The sequence below is a fragment of the Scylla paramamosain genome, chromosome 17 (genome assembly GCF_035594125.1).
Source record: "Scylla paramamosain isolate STU-SP2022 chromosome 17, ASM3559412v1, whole genome shotgun sequence".
NCBI lineage: Eukaryota > Metazoa > Arthropoda > Malacostraca > Decapoda > Portunidae > Scylla > Scylla paramamosain.
In genome coordinates this window covers 6,908,308-6,922,193 of record NC_087167.1, presented here as the reverse complement: position 1 = coordinate 6,922,193, position 13,886 = coordinate 6,908,308, and the positions used below count along the sequence as shown (strand labels likewise).

Genomic DNA, 13,886 nt, shown 5'->3' with positions numbered 1-13,886 from the left:
TTTAATCGATGTGCATACCTTCCTGAAGCAAACCCATGATTAAGTCTCGGGAGTTACCATTCAGCATGAACATTGTGAATACTACTCTCACTCTCAAGTGTCAGTGTCAAAAAAAAAAAAAATCTTGAATTCTAACATTGGATCAAATTTACAAAAAAAAAAATCAAGATGTGGCAACACTCAGTTGAGGCTGGCCGAGCACTGACCTACTCAACCCAGGGACAGCTTTATCTTTAACTTAACTCTTTTATCATGATTACATAATGAAGACTACTTCGTGCCAAATACTAGTATTAATAGTAAAAATCTAATTACAGTATTCAGCAACCTGCCTGTGATCTGATTTTGGAGCAGATTAACTTAGATGAAGATTGTCCTCGGGAACAATAATTGGTAAACAAACACCTCACCTTTCATAGCTCTTGTCAGACGATTGGTTGTCAAAGGGAGGGTGTCCACTACAACAACCGGTCTAAGAAGGACAGGGGGTGACCCACTATCTTCCTCTGAGTTAGCATCGAGATTCACCACAAGCGGTCTTTGCGTCATACTGTGCCCGCAGGAGAGCACCGTCCCCAGCATGGATGAGGAGGGCACGCTGAGCCCCTTCGTGTACTGGGCCCAGACAGACGCTACCATCACCCTCAGGATCGAACTCAGGAACGTACAGGTGAGGCTCGCAGGATAAATCTTAACAATAGCATCTCCTTATATATTCCTTTGTCGTCCCTCCCCAGCCCCAGTAAACTTGGGGACCTTGTAGGAAAGTGGGGTTTTCGGTGTGGAATGCAGAAAATTAGTGAAATTTGGCCTTCGAGAAAAGTCAACGGGAAAACATTAATTTTCCAGAGGGTCCAAATATGACCAAAGTCTGGGCTCCCAAACCTAACAGGGGTTTCGACCCCCTTGACACTCCTTAACCTAATGTAACCTATAACCCTCATTATCTTCAGGAGTTAAGTAACAAAGACACCCATGGATAAGGAAAATCCATGAAAAATCAGTTCCCTGCCTTTAAGAACACCCTTGAGCTCCTAAAACTTTGCTTAAGTAAAGAAAAACTGCATATACATGAAGAAAAACTTATGTTCATACAATACAGTTATGAAGATGTGGTGCAGGGCATTAGGGATGATGCTGACACGAGCAGGTTTACTGTATGACTGAGGACAATGACACAGTTGCAGGCCATGGCAGTGGAGTACGAGAATACCATTTGCGTGATGAGCAGTTGTGTGTGTGATACGGTGAGCAGCTGGTGATTTGAATTTGTGGCTAGCAGCAATCTGTGTAAAATTGTGTGTGTGTTATTTTAAAATATTATATTATACAGTAAGGATCTTGTGTTTGAATATGACACTTATTGAGCTGTGGTCCTTTCAGTCTCCCCAGGTGGAATTGGAGGATCAGCAGCTGTCCTTTTCAGCAGTGGGTCATGGTGCACAGGGAGAGAAGAAATATGGGTTTACCCTTCACCTCCTCAGACCCATTGACACAGAGGTAATAATTAACAGCAAATGCTGCCATAAAAAACAGCATGGAAATTTATGGACTTAAACAAGAACAATGTCAAGGAGGATTTTACAGATGTTTGGATAGAAGGTTGTGGGTAATATACATACAAGAATGATAGGAAGTTTTGAAGAAGGGATTAGTTGAAGATAGTTTACAATTAGACAGAGACTAGGAAGGCATAAAACTTTGGGATGCTGACAAGATTTTGAAGATGCATTGGTCCAAGAAAAGGAAATATGCTAGTAAAGAAGAATGTGTAATGCAAATACAAAGCTAAGGAAACAAGTTATAGAACAAAGAAATAACCACAGGAATCATAATATAGAAGATGAAGAACCCACATGATATGCAGGAAATTTATTAAATAACTTGCTAGGCAGATTTCAGAAAGCAATTGAGGTTCTGTGGATTACCAGTGCACAAGGACTGACTAACATGAAGATGTTGTATGCCTTAGCTTTCCTTCTGTCTTCAGAGCAGCAGATACAGAGTGTTGGAGCGTAATGTGGAATTCAGTCTGAACAAGGTCCATGTGGAGTTCTGGCCACGGTTGCTGGAGGACAGTAAGAAGCCAGCTTGGCTCAAGGTATTGCTTTCCTCACTACACCACACATTATGTATTCACTGTTTGAAAGCTTGACTGAATATTTAATCTTTTTCACATGAGTATATATTATTAAGAGTGCTTAGTCTATCTGTCTGTCTGTCCATTTCACTATTTCACAGCAATGAGGCTGAGTTGGGGATAAAACTAATGCTATCCAATAAGAATAGCTAACAACCCTCCCTGAAATTATGATATTTGAAATATGCAGTTTCTATTTACAGTTATCAACAAAAAAAGTTAGCTTCAAGAGGCAAAGTAGATTTTTTTAGGGATTTCCTTTTCTTGCTCCAAAGCTACGTTTTCTGTGAACAGTTGTGCTGGAGCCACTCAATCTTTCTTATTTTACCTCAAAGCATTTGATGCAGTATTACTTCATACAAGTGCCTAGTCTGACTCAATGATGCAAAAATTTGTGACCTTTAATTGCTTTCTTTAATCAGTATCATGGTTGCCTAAGGTAAGCACTTGATCACTTTATAGCCATGGCATCCACAGTGCCTAATAATACTGTACCTTCCTCAGGGAGGATTTGAGAAATTTATCTATGTTGTTTAAACAGTTCCTTAACTACTTAAATATATTTCTAGTAGGATCATAATCACTAATCTCTGTTACCCATATTTCATGTTCTTAAATGTGGAGAAAGCCATTTTGTGTGACCTTAAATATATCTTTTTCTCACACTGAGATCTTCTTCCCAGATTGACTTTGACAAGTGGACACATGAGGAAGATCTTTCTGACGAAGCAAGGGACATCAATGATGACTTCCCTGGCTTGTATGAGAAGATGCAGGCTGAGGAGCTGGGGTGGCCCTCCAAGCGTGAGTGTGGGCTGGTCAAGGTGGGGGGGATGGGGGGGCTCAGTTGTAGAGACAAGGCAGCTTTATTCTGGACCATTGTGAAGCCATGTTTGTATTTACTTAACATATAGTTACTGGCATGCTTGCACTTTCATTCCCTGCATGTTTATCTTAGCAAATGCTTCCCCTTCATATATTTTTTTTTACCATTCTTCACCTGAACACAGTTCTTATGGGCCATCTGACATCATTATACAAACTGTGGATGGAAGAGAAAATGAGAAGTAGGTACCATGGAAATTACTGCAGTTAATTAGATTTCTTATCATTTCATGCACTGTCACTCATCTCTATAAAACCTCTCTAGTTATATCAACAAAACCAAAACTATGCTTCAGCTCCTTAGTAGTTTAGTACATTCCACCTTGTGCAGATAACCCTTCACTCCCTAACCAGCCATCCTCCCTTTCTTCCTGCTCTTGATGCACAGGTGGTGTTTCAGGAGAGAGTCTCAAGAAGGTGTACCTGTTCTTGTACAACCTGTGGCAGTTTGTGGGGTTCCTGTACCTCACAGTGGTTACCTGCACCCGTTACCTCAAGAATGGTCAAGGTATGTGGATATGTTGATTGCATGTATGTGTGCGCATGATGTGCACATGTGAAACATGCATTCATGCATGTTTAATCATTGGAAGGTCATTTTATGTTGTAGATTACACTGGTATCTTGTGGGTGTATTAGTTTGTGTATGGAATATAATGGTCATTGCCATACCACAAAAAAGTGATAAACAGCTTAGGCATCAGGAAAAGTGTGGTTAATTTGGACTGTCATTATTACATTATTTATTCATCCCACAGACTCAATGGCAGGAACGTATGCAGCAGTGGGATGGATGATGCGACTCTGCTTGATAACCCAGCTGCTGGAAGTCCTGCATCCCATGGTGGGCTACACTCGAGGGCCTGTGTTTACCTCCCTTGTGCAGGTATGCTTCAGATGATGCAGATATTTAGTTAGACAAAAGCAGATTTTGAAACAGTTGTGTGGACTAATTGAGGCAATACAAGGCAAGACTTGATATGGTATGTATAGATGTATGTGTCAAGGTTGTGTAATGTCTTTGTACTTCTTCAACTTTTATATGGATGATGTAGCAAAGAAGTCAATAATCATAAAGGTGTTAGGCAGGGTATATGATCTGAATCACCTACTATTTGTTAATGATACAGCTGAGAAAGGAAGTTGAAAAGACTTGTGGAGGAGTTTAGGCATGTTTGTAGGAGAAGGAAGCTGAAAGTGAAAGTTTGTAAAAGTAAAGTAATGAAATGCTTGAGAGAGATAGATAGTGGAAGGATGGATGTGAGATTGAAAGGAGAACAGGAGAAAGAGGTGGACTGTTCAAAGTATTTGGGGTCAACAGTTACAGTGGAAAGAAGAGTTGAGACAGGTGAAGTGCAGAGTGAAGGAAACAGGAATTGTACTTGGTGGATTGGGGAAGATCTTTAAACATATGACACTGGGTATGAGTGTAAAAAGGATATGAGGGAATGGTGGTGTCCACCATGGTGTGTGGTACTAAAATGCAGAACATGGGAGTAGCAGAGAAGAAATGGTTAAATGTAATGGAAATGAAGTGTTTGAGAGGTATGTGCAGGGTAACATGTAGGCACAGAATAAGAAATTAAAAAAGCTGGTGTTTTGAGGGAGTTAGCTGGACAGATAGATCAACACGTTAAGATGGTTTGGGCATGTGGAGAGAATAGAGGAGAGTAAACTAGTAAAAAGAGTAATGAGGTCAGATGTGTGTGGTGAAAGGCTAAGAAGAAGGCCTTGTCTGGAGTGAATGAACTGTGTGAATGAGAGAGGAATGACTGTGCAGCAAACAAGAGTAATTGTGCATGATAGAGGCAAATGGAGAGCAGCAGTGGTGAGTGCATGAAAATGACACAATCTCGTTGACCCCTGTGAGGGGGTGCGAATGCACTTGGTGGGGCCCATTGGAGTATGAACCCAGTTATGGTGTGGGCATTCTATAATACCCTGCTCTTAGTGTGGTCTCAGTATTGGAGTAGGTGCAGGGTAGGGAACAGTCTCATCATGAAGGGGCAGGGGTAAATTGGTGTTTGCTGTTGGGCCTTGCTGTGGATGTGTGTGGGTTGTTGCACTATGCCTAAACTCCTGGGGAGCAGTGCAGTGGTTCACAAGACTATCCCTTTCCACTGGAAGCCAACAGGGTTAAGAGTGTGAATTATGTATTTTTAAGTGTATGGTGATTTGCCTGGGCCAGCCTGTATGGAATTCCTGCCCTGGTATATAGATAAATAGATAAGTGATTTCTGTTAGAGTGAGTTTTTGCAAGCAAGCACCTTACCTCAGTCAACTTTCCTTCCTGGGGATTTCACCCTAGTATACTTGTAGATATGCTCATATACTAGACCAAAATTGACTGTGAAGGAGAACAGGCAGTCTTCTAAAATTCATCACATCACCACTTTGATGTTGAGGTATTGATGCACTACATATCCTGACTTAGATCATCACATTTGAATGAGTAATGCTTTTGCAACATTCTTCATCTTGAAAGTAAATCTTTCAGGTTTGCTTTATGTTGCTGCTGCTCTGTATTTTACCTGAAGTAGTAAAAAGAGCCTGTGTAGTAATTGTAGCAAAGAGCATTAATATGGCAGTTCTGTTGAAGGAATTTTTGTGTGACTGGTGTGGTGTGAAATTTTGCCTCATTTGCAATATTACAATCCTTTACAGGTTGGCGGAAGAGGGGTGATCTTTTTCTGCCTAATTGAAGGGGAGGAGAGAATGCAGACCAAGCCTGTCATCTTCTACCTCTTCCTTGTGTGGTCTATCATTGAATTAGTCAGGTAAATCTCATTTAGTATTCCATAAATTGGATCTTTAATCAGGTGCTATTTCCAGATTTAACTTCATAGCCTAATCAGTTGTACGGGTGTATAACAGTTTTACGTGTGTCTGAGACAGAATCATGAATCCATCAATGAGGATTTTGTCACAGAAGGTTTCACTGTTCTTTTTCATGACAACAGAATGGAAAATTTTCATCACTGTAATCATTTTTATTCATGTATTTCTAGCAGTGGGTTAAGACTTAGAAGAGAGAAAACCTCGGACAGAGTTGATCTCTACTGCAATGACCCATAGGACCACTAATATTGTTGATGATCTGCACTCAGATAAAAGTTTTATAAGCCTTATTCACTAGTAGTGCAAGTGAGCACCACCAGTACAAAGTGGATATTGATTGCTATTATATTTGAAAATTACACCATTTAGGTGGCAAGAAATATAGCCAGAAAACAAAAAGTAAATTTGCTTGAGCAAAATTAATGTAATTTGAAAGAAAGCTTTAAATGATCAATTTTATAGATCCATAAAGATTATGAGTGCCAGAAGTACACTCCATTCACAGTACAAATCCCAGCAAGACTTGTGTTAGGTTGGCAGACCTGCTCCCCACTGGTCTGCAGTCTTAGCAAGACTCAACCTCCCTTCAGAAATATTTATATATCTTCACACAACTCAACAATTATACAAGTTAGGAAAATTTTGTTTACATCCACAGATGAAGCAGTATTTACTCAACTATTTCAGTTTTCAACCTGAATAGGGTAAAACACACACACAGACACACATGAAAAGTAAATCAATCAATTGATTATAATATTAATAACCAAGATAAAGCACCACACACTCATACATACATCATTCACACTCTTAACCCTGTGTTGGAGACTAAAAATGCTGCCATTGTATTCCCTTTCCTGTATGTCATGATGATAATTATTGTGTTAATAGGTAAAGATGGAAAAATATGTGAGGAAATGGTTGGCCATGTATTGCTTATACTTGTGATATTCAGGCGGGCATTGTATGCATGGTTGAGAAATAGAGTGGATATATTGGAAAAATTGAATCCTTAGAAACAGTTTCCTATAAGGAGTGATTTGACAGAATGGGCATTGCTACATTTCAGTATGTGTAATACGGATGTAGTAATGTATGAATAACAAAATATCATCAGCATGTCTATAAGAGATGACTGTTTTGAGACATTACATAAATATGAAGTAATCACAGATAACATGATAGGGAATGTTAGAAAATAGCTTTTAAACATCCTGTTGTCCTTCTGTCAATATCTTATGAGGTGTTTAGCACAGCCATATTGCTGACAGGAGGTAAATCACAAATCTTTTTAGGAAGCCAAAGGCTATACATGGTATTTCAAGTGATTAATCATTCACTTACAAGTATTATTCTGTCTTTATTGTATCTTTATATGTTATTATGAGTTTCACTACAAAACAACCTATCTTCCCAAATAATACTTACTGCATATATATATATATATATATATATATATATATATATATATATATATATATATATATATATATATATATATATATATATATATATATATATATATGCAGAAAAAATTATTACAGTACTGGACCACTTGTATTTCTCAATAAGAACAGAATGCCTTTTCATTGCTGACATAAAAGGAATACACTAGCAATATGGAGTTAACAGTAGGCTGCCATGGTGTATAGCTCATGTCATGTGCAAGTCTTAACAAAGCCCCACCCTCCAGGTACCCATACTACATGCTGCGGGTGTACGACGTGGACAACGGCTTCATCACCTGGCTGCGCTACACTCTCTGGATCCCCCTCTACCCTCTGGGCTTCATCCTGGAGGGGGTCATCATCATAAGGTAAGCAGCAGTTGTACTTTGCTCTTTTATACAAGATTCCTTGATGTTAACTGAAGTTATATGCATCACTTGCTTGTGTTTACTCTCCCTCAACAGAAGCATCCCATACTTTGAAGAAACAGGCAAGTTTTCAGTCTCGTTGCCAAATTCCCTCAACTTTGGATTCTACTTCCCCAACGTTCTCCGTATCTATATCCTCATTTTCTTTTTCCCAGGTGAGTAAAATATTGGTGAGTCATTTTTTGTGTTAGCTGAGTTGTTTTTTCTCTCTCAGATTCTTAAAATCACTGTCATCATGCACATTACTTTCAAAGAATAGACAAGATTTAATATATCAGTATACATTTTCATCCTAAACAAATGGCAGAAAGTCATTTTCCACCAGAGAAGACAATTATATCTAAGGTTTACATGAGTATTAGATCTAACCATGATACTATTTTTTTTCTGACAGCCATGTACAAGATGATGAGCCACATGTATCAACAGAGGAAACAAAAACTGCAAATTCGCCCCAGAACCAAAAAGCTGCAGTAGTGTTAACCTTATGGACTGGTTTTGGTTGTGTCATAGGCCACTTGGCCAGTATGGGGTCAGGTTGAGTATGCTGACTATTTAATGCAGTGTATTTTCTTGAAGCTCCTGAGTTAATATTCAAGAAGGGCCTTGAAGACATTGATGGATATCAAGGACTTGGAAGGTTACCGTTATTTATTAGAGACTGGAGTAACTGTTTATGAGACATCCCATGTTAGAAGTGCTGCTCACGCCAGCCAAAACTGAAATTACTGTATATAGCATTTTATTAAGGCTGTAACTTTTGCATGGGAGTGGATAAGTGATCCTTCAAACACTGTAGGTAAGGTAGAAAAAAAATCCATTAAGGGAGAGGAGTCCAACTAGTCACAGTGCAGACTCAACACTGCTGAGCAATATTCTGCATATGAAGGGCTGCCTGTCCAAGATGAAGAGCCTTTATAATGATGAAATTTTTCCTGGGCAGAATCTGTATTAGAATGGCAGCTCAACTGGTGCAGAGAGGGAATCAGCCAATCAGAGCACTCCTCCTTTAGAATGACTGCTCTCACCCAGTGGAGGGCCGATGGCAGCTCACCACTATTATACGCTTTTGTTTTTTGCCCTCTTACCACACAGTAATGCTCCCAACTCTTTTTTGCTTTGTATGTGTGAGTGTGGTTGTATGAGTGGCACTTATGCCATTGCTCAGTTTCCCCACTGTTTCTCCACTTTATGTTATATGTTATTGTTAATATTGTTAATTTCATGTTCACAAAACATCATTATCATATGCAGTGTTTACCAAAAACACACTCTAAATTTAGTGTAACTTCCAAAGGCTGTAATATTAGTCGCAAAAAAAAAAGGATGCAAAATTTCTGTTCTGCATGTCATGATATTGAACAGTTTTTAACACTATAATGATTCTAAATATCTATTGAGACTACATTTATTCCCTGAGTATGAAAAATAACAGTTTTTAATGTGGGAAGTTAGCCAAACTTTGAGTGCATTTTTGTTTTGTTTTTATCCAGCACAAACACCAACCCTTACATGGCAAGAATTTTCTGGTGAGAAATATATTAACACAATACTTTACTCAATGGATGTAGTGCCATGAAAACATGATATTACACTGAGATTAAAATAACAGCAAAATTCATTCAATCAAAAACATCGCATAGGGTTGTTTTCCATCTTGTGATGGAAAGCTCCTCATCATTGTAATGAACACCAAACATTCAAATCCAGTATGTAACAGCACCTTCACTGGGCTCACTAGGTCCTACATATCCTTCCTGTGAACCCATGCCCAACACTAGTCATTTCTCTAAGTCATTCCCCCAACCGACGCAGGAGCATCTCTCATCACCTCAGGAAGTACACCAAGTGGTATGTTTGCTGATTATGTCAGCTACACCAAGTGGTATGTTTGCTGATTATGTCAGCAAGTCTCCAACAGTATAAAAATGCTTCCCACCTCCTCTACACTGTCTTATGTTTTAAGGTGGAGGGACATTACAAATTCAGAAATACTGAACATCCTTTTTCATCACCAACATCCATCCCTCTCCATCTCTTTATGTATCTGATGTTCAACATATTTGCAAATGTTCATGTGTGTGTGTGTGTTTGCATTTGTATATGTACATTAATGTATGTGTATTACATATTAATAGTATCCAATAAGTTGCTAGAAGTTAAATATATGAATGACTTCATACATATTCTTTGGAAAGAATGGCAGAAATTAACTGAATTCTTATGGATAAATATTCTACAACCATTGTGTGTATGTATGTATGTATGTATTACTAAACTTACTATGACTTGTGTAATTAACAGCCTCCCAATATAGATTAAATCTGAGTCTCTCATTTACCATTCAACCCTTAGGATTCCCATTAAGACTTCACACCAGAGATGTGATTGAGAAAATTATGGTAATCTCTGAAACACATTTGTATAAACAAATGGAAAAGAGTTGGGACTTGAAAAATACATTTTAGAGTTGCAGAATCAATAAGGATATTTTGGATACAGATGCAGTGACTGGGAAACCTAATGTAATTTAATCAAAGGTTTAGCTACAACCAAAGGGTCTCCATTTGTTCATGTTCCTACACTCTACTCTCGCAGCATTCTAACCACTCTATCAACCATCACTCTTCACTCAGGTATTACAAGTGTTGAGTCTGCCCTCCCATTTTAAAGGTGCCTTCCTCTCATACCCAGTGCCCACTTTTATACACATCATCTATATAGATGATAACTTTCTCTCAAAGTTAAATACAAATAACTGTCAGCGTAACACTCAAGAGACATCGGTGCAGTACTTTTTTACACACAAGGGGCACCGGCCAAGGGCAACAAAAAAGCGGAAAAAAAAGGTGCACTTGAATAGCAATACCCAAAGTGAAGTCAAGAAGAATCATCAAATACTGGAGGATAAGTGTCTTTATCATTTAAACCTCCCTCTTGAAAGAGTTCATGTCATACGGAGGTACAAACAAGTCTAGAAGGTAGAATCATGCAGCTCGGAGATGCAACAAAGTTATGGTCTGAAATACAATACAGTAAATAAGTATGGTCCCTTGTGTATAGCAGTAAGTGATAAACTGTGGAGAACAAAAGGCGAACGGAAGACGATGTGGATGGGTATTAATAAGTGGGGTGGTACGTGAAGTAGCAAGAATGAGGATTTAAGTATGGACAGGGTATAATGGTTGGTCTCCCTGAGGAAAGTAATGCTTAGATCATATGATGACAACCTATTATCACAAACTAAATTCTTTATATATAATTTTCAGTTGTTACTCTGCTCCCCTCCCTTTTTATTTATTTATTCTATTTTATTTTACTTTATTTTATCTATTTATTTTTATTATTTTTTTATTTATTTATTTTTATTTTTTTTTTTTTTTATGTCAAGTGATGACAGATGTATTATATAGTAAAGGCACGATCACAAAGCTCGCTTGGCCTTGATTCTAGGGCGGCGTATTCCAGGCGTGTCCTGTAACTGAGCCTCCTTACTCGCGCTAGGTCTTTTTTTTTTTTTCTCTCTTTTTTTTCTTTCTTTTTTTTTTTGTCCAGCGACATCCATCTTTCTGATCTTAACGAAAGTTTGTCTGTATTCCGCCTGTTTCTAAAAAAAAAAGTTATCTCTATTTATTTATTTTTTTTTTTCAAATAAGTCTTACAACTTTGTTTTCCTGTCTTTCATCGGTTTTCAGGTCTTTTTCAGTCTTCTACTTGACCAAGGGCAATAAATAATAACTTTTCTGGAACAGTTGTTATAAGCTTAAACAAAGATACACTACGGACACAATTTAAATATATTTCAAAATTATTACCCTTTATCATTATTAACGGGATCTACGCACCAGCCTGTCACAGCCCAGGGAGAGATTTTGAGATGCTTCCTGATTGAAATGACCTGATAATCTCTCCCACTGCCTCTATATTACCTTCTACATTTCCTAGTAATTATGCAGTCACCTTTCTCCCTCAAAGCCTTGAATATTCTGGTCTCATGGCCGCGTAATCGCCCCGTGGCGCAGTAAAGGAATAATAAAATCTGTAATCCCCATCTTTCCCTCGATTGGGCGTGTGAAGTTACTAACAATGTGTCTTTCCTCTCCTGTTTTCGCTATCCTCATTAATTTTCAGAACAGAGCTGGCTGTTGCATCTGCACACTCCTCCGCTATACACAATTTAACTTCATCTCTTGCCCACGACCTTGAATCTCCAGATATTTCTACTATCTCGCTGAAGACTTCATCATCACTTTTCTGATAAATATTATACCTATATCAATTTTATTTGGTGTATCTCTCCAAACTCTTCCGAGTAGGAAAAATTCAAATACAATTTGACTTGCAGTGTCCATATTTGGATATTTTGACATTCACCTCCAACTTCAGCTGTGAACGTTCTTTCACTGAACAAGCCTTCAACTTATTTTGCATGACCTACAGCTAGTGGTGTACTTCTGATAGTACCGAACTTCTGACCATCCTGGATATACGCCCAACAAATTTTCGTCTTTTCCTAAGAAACAGTTCTTCCACTTCTGTTAAATAGCTGTCTCCGTTGTGTTTCTCCAGTCATCATCCTTGCGTATACTTTTCTAACGGTCCAGCTGGCTCTGCGCAGGTGTTCCCTTGGCATCGCGCCTCCGCTTCAAGGGAAGACACGGGGCGTATATATCCAAGAATTAGTCTCTTATCCCTGCATGTAGGAACTGATGATACCAATCATTACTTGATGCACATAACCGTGATGACGTAACCCATGAAAACCCTTTGTTAGAGTAATCCCAGCAGCAGCCAAGTGGGAACCTTATCTTTGACTGCAGTTAAAATTAGTATTTTTGCGTGACATATTAGACATTCTACATCAATGTAGTCATCAATTCTCTAGTTGATACGACCTCCTAAGGAACCCGGATCAATTCACGTAAAGCATGTAGTGGCACATGAATTATGCCTCAGTCATTTCAATGGTTATCAGGTCAGCACTCCCGCCACCTCTAACAACAAGTATAGTTATTTCGTTCGCCGAAGACCACAGAATATCTCATTATACCTAACTACTTTCTTAAACAGCTGCTCTCTGAAGAGGGATGGACATTGCCTGCATACATTTTCATAGTAAAATCTCTCTCTCTCTCTCTCTCTCTGGAGACTTAGGGTTAATTTACGATCGTTAACTCTTGCATGTGAAGGGTGTGTCGATGAAATGAACGTTACCATCACATGGATTAGAGATTAATTCACCAGGACCACGTGTGGAGGGATGGGTGTCTTGAGCAGTGCTGCACCTTGATGGCTACACGCCTTACGGGCCCATGAATCATTAACATAACATCAACAGAAGATAAAAACAAGACCTACCTACATATCCAGTTGGTGTATGTACAGTCTGTCCATTAGAATCGAACCAAATAAACACTATAGCAAATCCATGCGGGTGAATGCACCACCAACAACAAAGATGGCGGAGTAGTGAGCGAGTATTCACTGGTCTATTTATGATTTTTAACAAATTTGATTTTCATAATTATAGTTGCTTTCAAACACTCACTGATGTGTATAGTGTCATTATTTTTGACTACTGTTTACTATTCCTAACAACATTGAATTTTATAATTATTGTTGTCCAAGTAATTATAAAAGACGACAAAACAACATTTTCGAAGACAATTTAAGGCGTAATGACGACATAATCAAGTTGTGAAGCTGAGTATCCTACCTGCGCTCGGTTGCCTGACAAGACTAGGTTCGTACTATCTGCGACCATTTCTCTCTTTTTACTCAAATACAAAATTTCAATACGTGCATTCGTATCAATAACACGATAAGGAAATACTGGCAAGTACGTATGCCACCGAGTAACACGGAGATATTGCAATAAAGGGACTATGCTAGCTTTTATAGCCGAAGATAATAGGCCATTCGCTTGGATATGAATCTATAACGCCCCCCCTTCTCTCTCTCTCTCTCTCTCTCTCTCTCTCTCTCTCTCTCTCTCTCTCTCTCTCTCTCTCTCTCTCTCTCTCTCTCTCTCTCTCATGAGGATGATTAAGTTTTGGTGTTATCTTTGCTGTCGGCAATTTGATATTTAATGACAGGTTTTCCTCAGTCAGGGATGCAGCATACGTCACATCTTGATGGTTCGCCAGC

General features: G+C 38.7%; 1 protein-coding gene across 2 annotated transcripts; it reads left to right on the top strand.

Annotated features, from left to right (window-relative positions):
* Positions 1-180: 180 nt before the first annotated feature.
* On the top strand, positions 181-10,067 carry LOC135108393 (very-long-chain (3R)-3-hydroxyacyl-CoA dehydratase-like). Of its 2 annotated transcripts, none has more exons than XM_064019342.1 (10): positions 181-670; positions 1,384-1,500; positions 1,991-2,101; positions 2,824-2,944; positions 3,414-3,533; positions 3,784-3,911; positions 5,690-5,802; positions 7,557-7,679; positions 7,776-7,894; positions 8,134-10,067. In XM_064019342.1, the coding sequence occupies exons 1-10, from the start codon at positions 581-583 to the stop codon at positions 8,214-8,216; spliced, it is 1,125 nt and encodes a 374-aa protein (XP_063875412.1). In that variant the 5' UTR covers positions 181-580; the 3' UTR covers positions 8,217-10,067. The 2 variants fall into 2 exon arrangements, with proteins under 2 accessions (XP_063875412.1, XP_063875413.1); XM_064019343.1 differs by having other exon boundaries at positions 216-670; positions 3,426-3,533.
* Positions 10,068-13,886: the final 3,819 nt, after the last annotated feature.